A 16920-nucleotide genomic window follows, 5' to 3' on the forward strand; every position below is an offset into this window, starting at 1 on the left:
TAGCATCTTGCAGGGGACATTATCCGTTGCAGGCATTCTATACATGTTTAAGGAGTGATTTGCAGTTGATTTGGAGTCCTTGGATACAAGTTTTAAGCTATGTAATTTTTAAATTTAACATGTGACATTTGTATATTTGAGTGTGTGTGACGATCTACAGGAAAAACATATTCATGCCATTTGAAATGTAAAAATAATGAGTCATATTAATAGAAAGATATGGAATCCTTTCTCTGAAAAACTTAATGAATACTTGTCATTGATTTATATCAAGCAAGGCCCTATAAGTCTTATTTCTAAGACTTGTGCATTTACTATGCAACTCCTATTCTAAAGTAGGCTTTGTGCATGGGAAAGAAGAAGAATAGATAGTGTTTCAATCTTATTTGTGGCTTTAGGGAAGCTGTGTATCCATTCTCTAAGTGTGTACAGACAGAGGCTCAGCTCTGAATAAAAGCAGGTCTCTGCACACGTGGGATGGGGTGATACTCCCTGGCAAGTTCCCAAGCATCTACTAGCTGGCACTTTTCAATTTCCATGACAATTTCCCTGCCCTTCACTTAACTGAGATCAGAACATTTCTCTGCTGGCTGCTCCCCTGACACTGAAGAAGTGACTTGGTGAGAATGAGGGCTCAAAGTATTAGTCAAAACACTATAGGCCTTGAGAAGCTTCCCATTTGCATTTCCTTTGGAAATCAAGAGAAGATGTAAAAAACAAAAGCATAATGCTTCTTGAAGGTCTCTTCCCATCATTACACTGGATGGGTTCGGTTGGAAGAAGTTAATGAATTCTTTATAAGTTGAAGACTGTCCATTTAATTGAAATATATAACACCTACTGAGGATTATCTTGCAAGTTTCATCATACACAAAATTAACTTTAAATGACTTTTCTAAAATAGTTTAACATAATGCCTAATAATCTGGATTTGATTTTTTAAAATATCTCTTTGCTTAAAATTTAAATAAAAAGGAACAGAAGCCAGCATGAACAATCTCAAGCCTGGCACAGAATAGATACTCAATAAACATTTTGTTAAATGATGAATGGTAAATCCTTTCACTATCCAGTCTTCACAGAGCTCACTGAACAAGTACAAAGAAACCAACATGTATGGTGCTGAAAGTAGTTTTTAAAAATCATTGCAAAGCATTACCCTTGATGTCATCTTTTTTACTTTGCTTCTATCTTTTCTTCGTTTGCTTCATTGTTTCCCAATATTCTTGTTTAACTTTTGCAGATCCCACTGAAATTAAACAATCTACCAATTCTTCAACCAGAAAAACCTATTGTTTTAAAAGTGCACTTAAGAGATGGGATTACAAGTGGACCCTGACTTTCCCTAAGGACTTCTACTTTGTTCAAGAAAGCTGTATCCCAGAACACCAGACACTTCAAATTGCTTTGTGAATAAAACTCAGAAATGAAGATGAGCTTAACCTAATGTATTGGGTGAATAATTAGAAATGATCTACATTCATTGAGCTCTCATTGTCTGTGTAGAGTATTACACATTGCATACTATGAAGGAGGTGACAAATCAGTGCCAAATAAGTACAGTCACCTTCTCTAGTTCTCATAAGACTATCTCCTTGCCACCTCCAGTTAGTACCCTCAGGTCCTCCTGAGCTCTGATCAGAGAATAAACTTTTCTCTACAATTTTACCAACAATTTTTAATGAAAAGGAAAATTATAGTTGTGATTATTGTAGTGGCATTTATATTACATGTTCTATTTGTGATATTCTATAGTAAGTATTATATTGAGAAAGTCAATAAACACCTCTTTACAAAACTGTTATCTGATGTCTTCCTGCATATTAAGGATGAATCTACAGAATTAGATCAATGAGATCAACAACTAAATATTTTTGGTCATTACAATTGCTGGTTCTATGGGGCCTTTTACAGAACTCTAAAGGATTGATTGATTATTAATTGATTATTAATCTAGGTGTGAGTTAAACCACTGTGACTTTGCCTATTGTTTAGAAAACATATTTGTAGTTTCATTTGCCTCTTTTGAAGCACACAATTTGGTAACATTCAACTTAGGAACATATTTTTACATTATTAGTTTTGACTAAATGTTATGTATCATTTCAACTGATAGTACTGGAAGGCAGGGAACATATTTTCCTACACTTGTTCTATTTCACCTTTTACTCTCAAATGTTTTAACATAATGAACACTGAATAAGATGTGGTTTATTAGTCAGTTGATTGGGCAGCAAAGCTAAAGGCATTCATCAGTTTCAGCCGGTATCAGAGGCTGCACAGAATTCTTCGTTTTCCTTTTCTGCTTCATCCCAAAGAAATAGGGCTATATATTCCCAAATTTTCAAAATAATGTTGATATTTTGACCTCCTCCCATGGCTCATGAATGCTCTCAATGGCATCTAGAGTAGTAAATCCTTTCCAGAAGGCTTTCAATTGACTTTGCCCAGATCCATCAGAGGAATCACTATCTATGGTGGCTATAGCCTTATGAAATATATTTCTTAAATAATTAGACTTGAAAGTTAAAATTACTCTTTTATCCACAGCTGTAGAATGGATGTTTTGTTAGTAGGCATTAAAGCAACAATAATCTTTTTGTCATCTTCATCAGAGCTCTTGAATGACTAAAAGTATTATCAATGAACAGTGATATTTTGTTTTGTTTGTTTCTATTTTATTTTATTTTAGGTTTCAGGATACATGTGCAGAACATGCAGGTTTGTTACACAGTTAAAGGGGTGCCATGGTTTGCTGCACCTATCAACCTACCACTTAGGTATTAAGCCCCACATGCATTAGCTGTTGGTCCTGATGCTCTACCTCCCCCGCCCCCGCCCAACAGGCCCCAGTGTGTTGTTCCCTGTGTTCATGTGTTCTCATTGTTCAGCTCACACTAATGAGTGAGAACTTGTGGTGTTTGGTGTTCTGTTCCTGTGTTAGTTTGCTAAGGATAACAGCTTCCAGCTTCATCCATATCCCTGCAAAGGACATGATCTCATTCCTTTTTATGGCTGCATAGTATTCCATTGTGTATATGTACCACATTTTCTTTATTCAGTCTATCATTGGCAGGCATTTGGGCTGATTCCAAATCTTTGCTATTGCGAATAGTGCTGCAATAAACAGGCTAAGTCTTCCTGAAGTCAATTATTGTCTAATTTTATCTAAAATCATCTCAAGAGGCTAGACCAGCACTATTTGCTTGGGAGTTGTACTTATGTAAGGAAATTTAACTGGTAACAGATACAAGGTTTAAAAAGAAAAAACAAAGTGAAATTAATAGTAATATGATAACTCTAGTTTGCATAATGCTTATGAGCCATGAACCTAGGATTAAAGGCAAGTAATTAAATAAACCAAATGACCATAGGGAATTAGTTGAGACAGGTTGTGTAACCATGTGGCCAGTTTTTCTTATTTTGTGTATATGGGTCTCCACTTTTCCAGAGTGAGAACGAAGCCTTGATTTTTTCATCTTGCCCAAATTCCTATCTAAGGCATCTAGGGAGTCATGCCCTACAAACCATAAATTCTCATCAGATGGGTTTTATTTAACCCTATATGTCGTGACTTACTTTCCAACCTGAGTTTGGCATAACATTACGTGACAAAGAAGAAACTCAAAATATTTTACCCCAAAACATGTTTCTTTGCCATATCTTGAAATGGTCCTTTGTGGGGCATCTGTAAAGAATTTGCATCTGTAAAGAATCTCTTTTCATCATGTAGCTAGATCTTTTTCTTCCAGGCCCTCCCAATCCTGAAGAGATGAAGTAAGAGTCTAACACCTTTTAAAGTTCTGAATGGGAAATATTTGTCATCTATTGTCTCTAAGGGCAGCCACTATAAGACTTCAAAAGAACCCTGGTCTCCACAAGCTTTTTTTTTTTTTCTTTCAATCTTAACCTGAACATTTCCTTTCTATCCATCCCAGGTCTTTAAACAAACTCAACCAGTCAGAAAATGTTTAAATTTACCTATAGCCTGGAAGCACACACCCCCTCAACATCCCACTTTGAGTTGTCCCACCTTTCTGAACCAAACCATTGTATTTCCGAAATGTATTTGATTGATGTCTCATGCCTCTCTAAAATGTATAAAACCAAGACACACCCCTATCACCTTGGGCATATGTTCTCAGTACCTCCTGAGGGCTGTGTCACAGGACATGCTCACTAATATTTGGCTCAGAATAAATCTCTTCAAATATTTTACAGAGTTTGATTCTTTTCATCAACAAAAGGAAATTGCCCTAATATAGCATGTACTATTAGCAATAATGTTACCCGGAAGGGGTCCCAGTCCAGACCCCAAAAGAGGGTTCTTGGATCACTCGCAAGAAAGAATTCAGGGCAAGTTCATAGAGTAAAGTGAAAGCAAGTTTATTAAGAAGTAAAGGGATAAAAATGGCTACTTCATGACCAGAACAGCAGCATAGGCTCCTCTTTGGCCATTTTTATGTTATTTCTTGATTACATGCTAAATAAGGGGGATTATTCATGAGTTTTCCAGGAAAGGGTGGGCAATTCCCAGAACTGAGGGTTCCTCCCCTTTTTAGACCATATAGGGAAACTTCCTGACATTGCCATGTCATTTGTAAACTCTCATGGCCCTGGTGGGAGTGTCTTTTAGCATGCTAATGCATTATAATTAGCTTTTAATGATCAGTGAGGATGACCTGAGGTCACTTCCGTTGCCATTTTGGTTTGGTGGGTTTTGGCCAGCTTTTTTTACACTTGCTGTTTTGTTTTGGTTTTGGGGGTTTTTTTGGAGACGGGGTCTCACTCCATCACCAAGCCTAGAGTGCAGTAGTGCAATCTCAGCTCACTGCAACCTCTGTCTCCCGGAGTTCAAGGGATTCTCGTGCCTCATCCTCCCCCTCCCACCACCCTGAGTAGCTGAGACTACAGGAATGCACCACCACACCTGGAAAATTTTTGTATTTTTAGTAGAGACGGGGTTTCACCATGTTGGCCAGGCTGATCTGAAACTCCCGACCTCAAGTGATCTGCCTGCCTCGGCCTCCCAAAATGCTGGGATTACAGACATAAGCCACCATGCCTGGCCTCATCTGCTATTATTTTAGAGTTGCAATGTGTTGCTTGTCCTTCCTCTTAACAAGTATTTTATTGCTTTTATTGAGCAAATAAAAGCAATGATCAAAACAGTGCTAGTGAAAGAATGTTTTTCTGTCTTCCCAAACTGGAGGGTAGACATTCATTTTTTTAATTTAAATATTTATTTAATTTTTATTTGGAAATATATATTCACAGAAAGTTGCCCCAAAAATGTACAGGGATGTGTCATGTACCCTTCATTTTTCCCCCAATGTTAATGTCTTCCATAACTATGAATATAGTATACTCTTATTACTCTAGTAACAAGAAATTGACATTGACATAATCCACAGGGTTTTATTCAGATTTCACCATTTTATGAGCCCTCATTTGTGTGTATGTGTGTGTGTGTGTGTGTGTGTGTAGCTCTATGCAAATTCATCACATGTGTAGATTTGCATAATGCCCAGAAGAATCAAGATACAGAGCTACTCCATCAGCCTATGACCCTCGTGATTCTCACCTGCTATTCTTTTATAGTCACAATGTGTAGCTTAACTTTTCTTTTTCACAAGGTTTTTTCATTACTTTTATCAAGTAAAACTTTATTTTGAGGGGACCAATTTATCAATTTTTCCTGTTATGAATTGTGTTCTTGGTATTGAGTCTGAAAATTCTTTGTGTACCGCACCTCACCCCCAATGTTTTTGTTGTTTTTCTAAAAGTTACATAGTTTTATCGTTTACGTTTAAGTCTATGATTCATTCTGCATTAATTTTTGTATAAGGTATCAGGTTTAGCTCAAGGTTCATTTCTTGGGGCCTATGGCTATTCATTGTTCCAATACCATTTTTGGAAAGGCTATCCTTCCTCCACTGAATTGCTTTTGCACTACTATCAAAAATCAGTTGGGCCGGGCACAGTGGCTCACACCTGTAATCCTAGCACTTTGGGAGGTCGAGGCAGGTGGATCACTTGACATCAGGAGTTCAAGACCAGCCTGGCCAACATGGTGAAACCCCATCTCTACTAAAAATACAAAATTAGCTGGGCTTGGTGGCGCATGCCTATAGTCCCAGCTACTTGGGAGGCTGAGGCAAAAGAATCGCTTGAACCCAGCAGGCAGAGGTTGCAGTAAGCCAAGTTCAAGCTACTGCACTCTAGCCTGGGCAACAGAGCAAGACTCTATCTTTAGAAAAAAAAATCGGCCGGGCGCGGTGGCTCAAGCCTGTAATCCCAGCACTTTGGGAGGCCGAGACGGGCGGATCACGAGGTCAGGAGATCGAGACCATCCTGGCTAACACAATGAAACCCCGTCTCCACTAAAAACACAAAAAAATTAGCCGGGCGTGGTGGCGGCGCCTGTAGTCCCAGCTACTCGGGAGGCTGAGGCAGGAGAATGGCGGGAACCCGGGAGGCGGAGCTTGCAGTGAGCCGAGATAGCGCCACTGCACTCCAGCCTGGGCGACAGAGCGAGACTCCGCCTCAAAAAAAAAAAAAAAAAAAAATCAGGCCAGGCGCGGTGGCTCATGCCTATAATCCCAGCATTTTGGGAGGCCGAGGTGAGTGGATCACGAGGTCCGCTCAGGAGTTCGAGACCAGTATGACCAACATGGTGAAACCCCGTCTCTACTGAAAAATACAAAAATTAGCCGGGCATGGTGGTGTGCACCTGTAATCCCAGCTACTCAGGAGGCTGAGGCAGGAGAAACGCTTGAACCAGGGAGACGAAGGTTGCAGTGAGCCGAGATCACACCATTGCACTCCAGCCTGGGTTACAGAGCAAGACTCCGTGTCAAAAAAAAAAAAAAAATCAGCTGGGCCTATTTGTGTGCATATATTTCTCATTCTCTATTCTGTCCCACTGAATATAGCGTCTTGACTATAGCAGCTGCATAGTAAGTAGTAACATCATTGCGAGTGATTTCTCCCACTTCATTTATTTTTTTCAGAAATATTTTATCTATTGTTGGTTCTTTGACTTTCTACACAATTCAGAATAAACATCAATATCTAAAAATAAACTTTCTGAAATTTTGATACAAATTGAAATAAACTTACAGATCAATATGAAATAAATCTATGTTTACTATGTACAATCTTGACCGTATGAACACAGGATACCTCTCCATTTCCTTTCCTTCCTTTCTTCCTCTCATGTACATTTCCTAGTTTCAGGATAGTGAGATGTTTTGTTAGGTTTATAGCTAAAGTCTTTTGTTTTAATTGGAGGGATTATAAATCATATAGCATTTATAATGTGTTTTCATATATTCATTGCTGTCATGTAGAAATGTGTTTGACTTTTTATGTATTGCTCTTGAATCCTACAATTGTGCTAAATTCACCTTTTTTTTTTTTTTCTTCGCGTCTTACTCTGTTGCCCAGGCTGGAGTGCAGTGGTATGATCTCGGCTCACTGCAACCTCTGTCTCCCGGGTTCAAGCAATTCTCCTGCCTCAGCTTCCCGAGTAGCTGGGACTACAGGCATGCACCACTACACCTGCCTAATTTTTGTATTTTTAGCAGAGACAGGATTTCACCATGTTAGCCAGGCTGGTCTCAAACTCCTGGCCTCAAGTGATCCGCCCACCTCACCCTCCCAAAGTGCTGGGATTATAGGTGTGAGCCACCACACCTGGCCTGAATTTTTTTATTCCAGAGTTCCCCTTGCATATTCTTTGAGTGTTGAGATGCTCCTGATCATACTCTAGTATGGAGATGTGTTCTTGAGAAACCTGAGACAGAAAGTAGAGAAGGGCAAGCCCCTCACTTTGAGAGAGTAAGTAGAAGCACAACCATGGGGTTCTGAGTTGTCATGAGCCCCTCCAGTTGCCTGCCATGGAGCTGATATCCCTACTCTTGGGTTACTCCAGTGACCAGACAAAAGCAGGGCTGTAGTGTTGTGACTCCAATGGGCCACCCAAGAGGAGACGGCTCCCATGAGAAGACAGGGAAGCAGTGTGGGGTTGGGAGTCAGGGGGGATTACTTTCTCCTCTGTTCACAGAAGGCTAAATTTACTCATCTGCTACATTGTCACCATGGATATTCTGGAAGAAAAATACATTTTCTAGATGCAGTTCCTACATCAACAGCATCAGCACCACTTGGGATTTATTAAAAATGTAAATCCAGAGTTTTTGAATCAGAAACTCTGAATAAGAAACCCTGGAACTGGAGCCCAGCAAACTGCTTTAACAAGACCTTCAGATGATTCTAATGTGTATTCATGTTTGAGAATCGCTGCTATAGAAGAGCGTGAGAACAAGGAAGTAACATGAAACAATTTAAATAAAAAAGTTAAAATGATGAGAACATTCAAGCAAAGAAATGGAAAATGAAGAGTCAATGAAGTAGGAGTTAAATTGAGTGTAGTGTTCAGTGAAGAAAGTGTTTCAAAAAGGAAGGCATAATCAACTTTGTCAAAGGCTGTTGGGTACACTGAAAATTGGCCATTGAATGTGGCCACAAGGAGGCCATTTGTGACAATCATCCTAATGGTTTCCACAGATTGATGATGACAAAAGCCAACTGAAGTGAGCTCAGGAGAATATGGAAGCAGAAAAAGTGGAAATAACAGGTAAAGAAAACTGTTTTGGCCAGGCACGGTGGCTCATGTCTGTAATCCCAGCACTTTGGGAGGCCGAGGCAGGTGGATCACGAAGTCAGGAGATCGAGACTATCCTGGCTGACATGGTGAAACCCCGTCTCTACTAAAAATTAAAAAAAAAAAAAAAAAAAGATTAGCCAGGCGTGGTGGCGGGCGCCTGTAGTCCCAGCTACTCAGGAGGCTGAGGCAGGAGAATGGCTTGAACCCAGGAGGCGGAGCTTGCAGTAAGCAGAGACCATGCCACGGCACTCCAGCCTGGGTGACAGAGCGAGACTCTGTCTCAAAAAAAAAGAAAACTGTTTCAAGGAATTCTTCTGTAAGACTATTTAGACCACGGATGGACATCCAATCTTTTGGCTTCCCCAGGCCACACTGGAAGAAGAAGAATTGTCTTGGGCCACACATAAAATACACTAAAACTGATGATAGCTGATGAGCTAAAAAATAAATAAATAAATAAATAAATAAATATTAAAATCTCATAATGTTTTAAGAAAGTTTATGAATTTGTGTTGGGCCGCATTCAAAGCCTTCCTGGGTCACATACAGCCTGCAGTACATGGGTTGAACGAGCTTGGTTTAGACTTTCCAGGGTTGAGAGGAAGTTTCTTTTTAAGACGACAGTCATAAAGGTATGTCTGCAGGTTGATGGTATTGATCAAGTAGACTGGGAAAATTTATAATGCAGGAGAGAGAGAAATAATTTCAAGAGCAAGATTATAAGAGATCTCTGCAGATCAGATGGTTATAACGACCTGCATTAGTCCTCCCCCATATTGTTAAACCCAAATAATCTTGTCCCCATTGGATGAATTCTACTACTGGCCTCTTCTTGGACTTACTCTGTGGACAATTTGGCAGTAACATATGGGACTAATAGTCTCCAAATCTGGTTCTTTAGTGCTCCCACTGATTCTGGCATCTTCCCAACATCCGTTCAATAAGTCTCTTTTCTGCTTGTATCATTCAGAGTCCATTTCTGTTGCTTGGAACCAATACTCACAACTAACACAAAATCTCAGGTCACCTTTTTTTTTCCATTAAACACATAGGATTACTGAGGTCTTGAGAGGTTAAGTAATTTGCCATGTATCCCACTGTTAGCAAGTGGCAGACTCTCCTCCAGATCATTCTGATTCCAAATCACAAGGCTAGAAACCCTCAAAGAACAGAAAGGTATTTTCAGTCTGTGAAATAATAAAAGTTAATATTCCTACTGATATGACAGGTCCAATATAAACCAAAGAAAAGCACAAGCAGATGTATAAAAAATCTTAAGTTTCACAATGTAAATTCCAAACATCTAGTTTACCACCTGGATCATACTAGGCACTCAACAAATATCTGTTAAACACAACATGTATTACAAGAATTATGTTATATATTATTATGTATGTATACAAAATGCATTATTCTTTCCCTTACGAATTCTTACACACTGTGATTCAAGGAACTCTAAGGGTCTAAGAATATAACTTTTAGGGCTGGGTGCAGTAGCTCACGCCTGTAATCTCAGCACTTTGGGAGGCCAAGGCAGGTGGATAACCTGAGGTCAGGAGTTGAAGACCAGCCTGACCAACATGGTGAAACCCCGTCTCTACTAAAAATACGCGCGCCTGTAATCCCAGCTACTCTGGGGGCTGAGGCAGGAGAATCACTTGAACCTGGGAGGCAGAGGTTGCAGTGAGCTGAGATCGTGTCACTGCACTCCAGCCTAGGTGACAGAGAGAGACTCCATCTCAAAAAAAAAAAAAAAAAGAATATAACTTTTATATGATGCATCCTCCCTTTCAAACAGCCATGATTCACCATTTACTTCCCCTGTTTCCAAAAGTAAGCAACACACTCCCATTTTATGCTCCATAAATATTCTCTGGTGGCATGTTTTATATATTTGTTGTTAATAAAAATAATAATAGATAAGGGCCCTTATATCTTTATCTTGCCTTCTTTTTTTCAGGGTGTCACTGACCTTTATATGTCTTCTTTCAAAAGGACTTCTTAAAAAGTTTTCCCTAATTCTCTAAAGACCCACTGAAATGTTCTCCACAGTGCTTGGATACCTGACACTGAGGTGGAATATTGGAATTGTGTGTTAAACGTGTTTTTCTTCTAGTGGTAAAACAGCATAAGGGAGCTAGCTCCCTGAAAAGCCTTACAGGTTTACATGAATTAATTTAAGGAGCTTATCCTATTCCGCTCTACACTCGGGGCAACCATAATTGCAGTCGTTGAATGCATTGGGTGATAACGTCTCTCCTCAGCACTCTTCTCAGAGCCTTAGCCACATCTTTATTCCGGAGAGTGTAAATCAGAGCATTCAATGTGGGGGTAACGATGCTGTAGAACACAGAACCAACTTTGTCCTGCAATGGCATGCGCTGGGACCTGGGTCTCATGTACGAGAAGATGCAGGCACCGAACCAAAGGGAAACCACCATGAGGTGGGAGCTACAAGTGGCAAAGGCATTTCTCTTGCTCCCAGATGAACGCATCTGAATGACACTTCGAAGGATGAAGACATAGGATGTAGAAATCAGCAAGATGGGGAGGAGAAGAAGGAGGATGCTGCTGATGTACACTGTGGTCTCATACACAGTGATGTCGCCACACACCAGCTTCACAACAGCTGGGAACTCACAGTAGAAGTGGTAGACTTTCCGAGGCCCACAGAAAGGGAAGTGCATCAAGATCGCTGTGTGAATTAGGGAGTTCACGGACGCCCCCAACCATGACGTGACAACCATCATCAGTCCCACCCTCTTGCTCATGAGCACAGCATAGCGCAGTAGATGACAGATGGCAACATAGCGGTCATAGGACATGACAACTAAGAGAAAACACTCGGCACCACCCAGAGACAAATAGAGGAAGTGCTGGGTTGCACAGCCCACAAAGGAGATAGACTTCTTGCCAGATAGGTAGTTGGTAGCCATCTTAGGGATGGTTGCGGAGACATGAATCAGATCCATGAGGGAGAGCTGGCTGAGCAGGAAATACATTGGTGCATGAAGCTGGGGATCAATGCAGATGAGGAGAATGTTGAGGGTGTTGCCACTCACGGCAATAAGGAAGACCACCATGGTCAAGGAGAAAAGGAAAAGGTGGGTAAGGGAGTCATCAAAGACCCCCTCAAGGATGAAGTCTGCCAGAGAGGTCTGATTCCTCTGCCACCTTGTTCCCTTTCTCAGTCCCTGGGATAACAGAGAGTGGAGATAAAGGGTGTGATTAGAAATACTGGGGTCCAGCATACCCGATGAAAAGCACCTTTTGATAGAAGACAGAACCTGTGAAAAAAAAAGTTTCCATTTCTAATTATTCAACCTCTCTAATTATTGAAATAACCTTTATTTAAAAGAGAGCTTAAAAATCTGCCTTCACAAACATAATCACTCTGAAATTTCAGAATATCTAGACTCTATTATCAAACTTCAAGTCTCTTCTCGTTAAGAAAGATATATATGTGTGTGTATGTGTGATTGTATATGTATGTGTGTGCATATATTTATTCACCATTTACTTCCTATGCTTCCAAAACACACATACGTACACACACATACACACACACACGTCTTTCTTAATGAGAAGAGACTTGAAGTTTGATACTTAATAGAGTCTAGATATTCTGAGATTTCAGACTGATCGTATTTGTGAAGGCAGATTTTTAAGCTGTCTCTCTCTCTACACACACACACACACACAGAGTTTGGGGCAAAGCTTGAGGGGGTTGTTTATTTTATCAGTGAGAATTTTATTAGAAAAGCTAAAACACTAAGAGATTTCTCTTACACAATTGTGGAAGCTGGTTAGGCCATCTATGCATGGCTGTTACCTTTGTGTCTGATGCTGGAACTTTAAGTCCAGAGGGCAAGTAGTCAGGAAAAAAAATGGATATAAAAAGTGGCAGATCAAAGGCATGCTGGAACCCATAAGCATGAGCTGTAACCCCACAAAGGCAGACTGAAACCCACGTCAGTTCTTGTTGCCTCTGAAATTGGTGGTGTGGATATCCTGCAGAAGCTGGGGCGCTTGTTAATGGTCCGATTAAGAATGCACACACCTGGCCGGGCGCTGGGGCTCACGCCTGTAATCCAGCACTTTGGGAGGCCGAGGCGGGCAGATCATGAGGTCAGGAGATCAAGACCATCCTGGCTAACACGGTGAAACCCCGTCTCTACTAAAAATACAAAAAATTTAGCCAGGCGTGGTGGCGGGCGCCTGTAGTCCCAGCTACTCGGGAGGCTGAGGCAGGAGAATGGCATGAACCCGGGAGGCGGAGCTTGCAGTGAGCAGAGATCCCGCCACTGCACTCCAGCCTGGGTGACAGAGCGAGACTCCGTCTCAAAAAAAAAAAAAAAAAAAAAAGAATGCACACCTGACCCAGAAGTCAGAAAAACTAAAGGAGAATCCAAAGGAAGGCCTTTTGAAGACCGTCTGGTTGGCAACACTTTTTGGTGCTGGGGCAATGTCCTCCAAGATGCAAAATATACTCTAAATCTGCATTCAACTTATCCTGCTGTTCCTCCCATAGCAAGATTCATGGAACCAGAAATCACCAGGTAGAAGCGAGAACGAGTCCTCTCACTGTAGTTTCTGTAACTGTGACCCACCAGCAAAATTTTAGCTTTCTATCCCTTCACTTTTAGGTTCTGCTGTTTTAGAGGTCTTAGTTCCAAAGGGAGAAATTCTTTCACCAGGTGTCACAACAATAATCCCATTTTCTGATAGTTAAGACTGCCACCGTGCCACTTGGGGCTTCTCATAGAACTGAATCGATAGGCAATTAAGGTTACTCTATTCGCTAATGAGACTGATTCTGACTAGCAACGGGAAACTCAGTTACTATTACATGGTGAGGATAAGGAGAATTATGTCTGCAATCAGATTTTCTAGGGTGCACTCTCATGTCCCATGATGTAAGCCAATAGAAAACCACAACCCAATTCAGACAAGACTGCTAATGGCCCAGATGCTTCAGGAATAAAGGTTTGGGTTACCCCACCAGGCAAAGAATCATGAATAACTGTAGACAAAGAGAATTGGAATGGGTAGTGAAAGCAAGTCATTATAAATACCAGCCAAAACCATGTAAGCAGCTGCAGAAACAAAAACTGTAATAGTTATGGGCATTTATTTGTGTATGTGTGTGTATGTGCGTACTGAATATTTGTTTTCTTCTCCTCTGTCATCCCCTATATCTAACATAAGATATATTAATAATTGTTAATTTCAGGCTGGGCACAGTGGCTCACATCTGTAATCCCAGCACTTTGGAAGGCCGAGGCAGGCAGATCACCTGAGGTCAGGAGTTCGAGACCAGCCTGGCCAACATAGTGAAACCCATACCTACTAAAAACACAAAAATTAGCCAGGCGTGGTGGCACATACCTGTAATTGCAGCTACTTAGGAGGCTGAGGCATTAGAATTTCTTGAACCCAGGAGGCGGAGGTTGCAGTGAGCCAAGGTTGTGTCACCGTACTCCAGCGTGGGTGACAGGGCGAGACTCCGTCTCAAAAAAATAAAATAAAAAAGATGCTGGAGAGGATGCGGAGAAATAGGAACACTTTTACCCTGTTGGTGGGACTGTAAACTAGTTCAACCACCGTGGAAGGCAGTGTGGCGATTCCTCAAGGATCTAGAACTAGAAATACCATTTGACCCAGCCATCCCATTACCGGGTATATACAAAAAGGATTATAAATCATGCTGCTATAAAGACACAGGCACACGTATGTTTATTGCAGCACTATTCACAATAGCAAAGACTTGGAACCAACCCAAATGTCCATCAATGATAGACAGGATTAAGAAAATGTGGCACATATACACCATGGAATACTATGCAGCCATAAAAAAGGATGATTTCATGTCCTTTGTAGGGACATGGATGAAGCTGGAAACCATCATTCTGAGCAAACTATTGCAAGGACAGAAACCCAAACACCGCATGTTCTCACTCATAGGTGAGAATTGAACAATGAGAACACTTGGACACAGAGTGGCGAACATTACACACTGGGGCCTGTCGTGGGGTGGGGGGAAGGGGGAGGGATAGCATTAGGAGACACACCTAATGTAAATGACGAGTTAATGGGTGCAGCACATCAACACGGCACATGTATACATATATAACAAACCTGCACATTGTGCACATGTACCCTAGAACTTAAAGTATAATTAAAAAAAAAAAAAGTAACCTTAATTGATCCCTCAAATATCCACCACCCTATTCTTTTTGTGTTTTTTCTCCTAAATGTCTTTCTAGACTTTCATGCAGTGCAGATTATCTATTTACTTTTTAGAGTGAAGAACTCAGAAAGAGTCACATCTGGCCAGGCACGGTGGCTCACGCCTGTAATCCTGGCATTTTGGGAGGCTGAGGCGAGTGGATCACCTGAAATCAGGAGTTCGAGACCAGCCTGACCAACATGGAGAAACCCCATCTCTACTAAAAATGCAAAATCAGCCGGGCGTGGTGGTGCATGCCTGTAATCCCAGCTACTCGGGAGGCTGAGGCAGGAGAATCGCTTGAACCCGGGAGGCAGAGGTTGCAGTGAGCCAAGATCACACCACTGCACTCCAGCCTGGGCAACAAGAGTAAAACTCCCTCCGGGAAAAAAAAAAAAAGTCACATTTATTACTCTGTCTCTTCTAAGGCAACCTACAGTATCATCTTTCTGGCTGTCACTTCACACTGTTGTTTCATACTCAGCTTCTAGTGGACTAAAAGCTCAACTTCTCCCATGCTCCTTCTGATCACTTCAACCCATTAGAGATATCCACACACTTCCCTTTTATTTAAGTATCCATATACTTCTCCATCACTTTCCACATTAGTGTCCATCTTTCTGTACAAATCTCCATGGTGTAAGTTTTTCACCATCTGACCCGTGTCTCTCTTCCTCCCTTCAGCAACTTTGCTAATAATTTTCCATTCTGATTTGTGGCCTTCAAGTGACTTTTTTTTCTCTGTCTTCTGAGGAAGCTTTTCTCATGGGTTGGTCAAATGTCATCCTCTGACTTAAGGGATAAGCTGACAATGCCCTAGTTTCTAATGAAGTTTCCTAGATACCTCAAGCCTTAATATTACCTTACCTGGAATTTCCTCTGCAAAGACTCATAGGAAGACAAGCATAGAAGTGAAATGCAGAGGGCAAGAGAGGTCCACGCTGACCCACGTGTTGGCTACTGGTGATCAAAACAAGCCTTTTCTGAGGTGCTCACCAGACTTCCTTCCCTAAGCCTGGAAATTTCCATTTACATTACATTTTGGTGGAACGGCATAGGAGAAATTGCCCCAATGCAGCCATTGTTGTTTGCACTAACTACCCTAATGACAGAACATCTAATGTCAGAACCTAATGACAGAACAGGACTAATGGGACACATGTGTGTTCATATCATGAGCTCCATCAACACACATCAGGACAGATTAAGCAACTGAACTTCTTTAGCCTCTACTAGTCGGGCCTTTGAATCACACATATGCTTCCTCTGGCTCTATACGTATATTTGAGACAACCCTCCCTTCCAATATCAGAGCTTGGGCAATAGGAATTTCCATTAATATCACTTTATTAAGAAGGTAAACTGAACACCAGTTTAATCGTGAATGTGCCCAGAGTCAAAATAAAATCTGTTATGGTTTTCCATTGTTTTGGATCTCTCAAGGCACTCTCTTCTTAGCTTTACACCTCCTCCCCTCCTTAATAAAATATAAATTTGGCTTTCTGACTGCATAAATGTCTTCTCAATAGTAATCATGGGGGTTAGAGTAAGAACGTTCTTGGTCTGATGTGAGCCAATCATAAGAAAAAACGGACATCATCTGGGAGAAATAAAACATCCCCCTAACCCAGAGGACCTATGCCAGCTGAGGCAAATTGAGGACACTAAATAGAATGGCGTCAGGGATTCCATCCCAGAAGACACATCTTGCATCACTTCTGGAGACCATTACTCAAGATGTCAATTAGACTGTGCTGTACGCACTGACATAAGCATCCCCAAAGGGCTTTACTTGGAGTTTGTTCCAAGTGATGAGGAGAATGAGATATTTTGCAGAGTGAGCCTGAAGATAACAGAATATTCTCCTCAGGGGCCAATTAACTGTGGAGATCAACAATTCTTAGAGTCCATTGATTGTTTTTCACTTGGGAACCCAGATTTCTGTAACCCCTTTCCACGCAAGCCTTTTGAGAAGGCAGTCTGAGTAATAATATCTAGTCTCTTTTGCCCACAGCACCCT

The 16920-nt window shown here is 41.1% G+C and overlaps 2 protein-coding genes across 9 annotated transcripts in view; one reads left to right on the forward strand and one right to left on the reverse strand.

Moving 5' to 3' along the window:
- The window catches only part of CYP3A43 (cytochrome P450 family 3 subfamily A member 43), a 45320-nt gene extending 43522 nt beyond the window's left edge, over positions 1-1798 (forward strand). For 6 of the 7 annotated variants that reach the window (XM_077995093.1, XM_028844981.2, XM_028844985.2 and 3 more), the window contains one exon: positions 1244-1798. In XM_077995093.1, coding sequence (XP_077851219.1) covers positions 1244-1339 — 96 coding nt within the window. In that variant the 3' untranslated portion in view covers positions 1340-1798. 7 annotated transcript variants of the gene reach the window in all.
- A 2567-nt stretch (positions 1799-4365) lies between these two features.
- On the reverse strand, positions 4366-13037 carry OR2AE1 (olfactory receptor family 2 subfamily AE member 1). 2 transcript variants are annotated; one of them, XM_077996270.1, is made up of 3 exons: positions 12357-13037; positions 10380-12065; positions 4366-4838 (listed from the first exon to the last, which is right to left on the reverse strand). In XM_077996270.1, the coding sequence occupies exon 2, from the start codon at positions 11920-11922 to the stop codon at positions 10873-10875; it is 1050 nt and encodes a 349-aa protein (XP_077852396.1). In that variant the 5' UTR covers positions 11923-12065; positions 12357-13037; the 3' UTR covers positions 4366-4838; positions 10380-10872. The 2 variants fall into 2 exon arrangements, with proteins under 2 accessions (XP_077852396.1, XP_077852397.1); XM_077996271.1 differs by having other exon boundaries at positions 4366-4831; positions 10375-12065.
- Positions 13038-16920: the final 3883 nt, after the last annotated feature.

Source organism: Macaca mulatta, chromosome 3 (assembly GCF_049350105.2).
Source record: "Macaca mulatta isolate MMU2019108-1 chromosome 3, T2T-MMU8v2.0, whole genome shotgun sequence".
Lineage (NCBI taxonomy): Eukaryota > Metazoa > Chordata > Mammalia > Primates > Cercopithecidae > Macaca > Macaca mulatta.

Excerpts from the sequence above, each read along its gene's own strand:
- OR2AE1 (XM_077996270.1), bottom strand. The coding sequence starts at position 11,922 with ATGCTGGACCCCAGTATTTCTAATCACACCCTTTATCTCCACTCTCTG.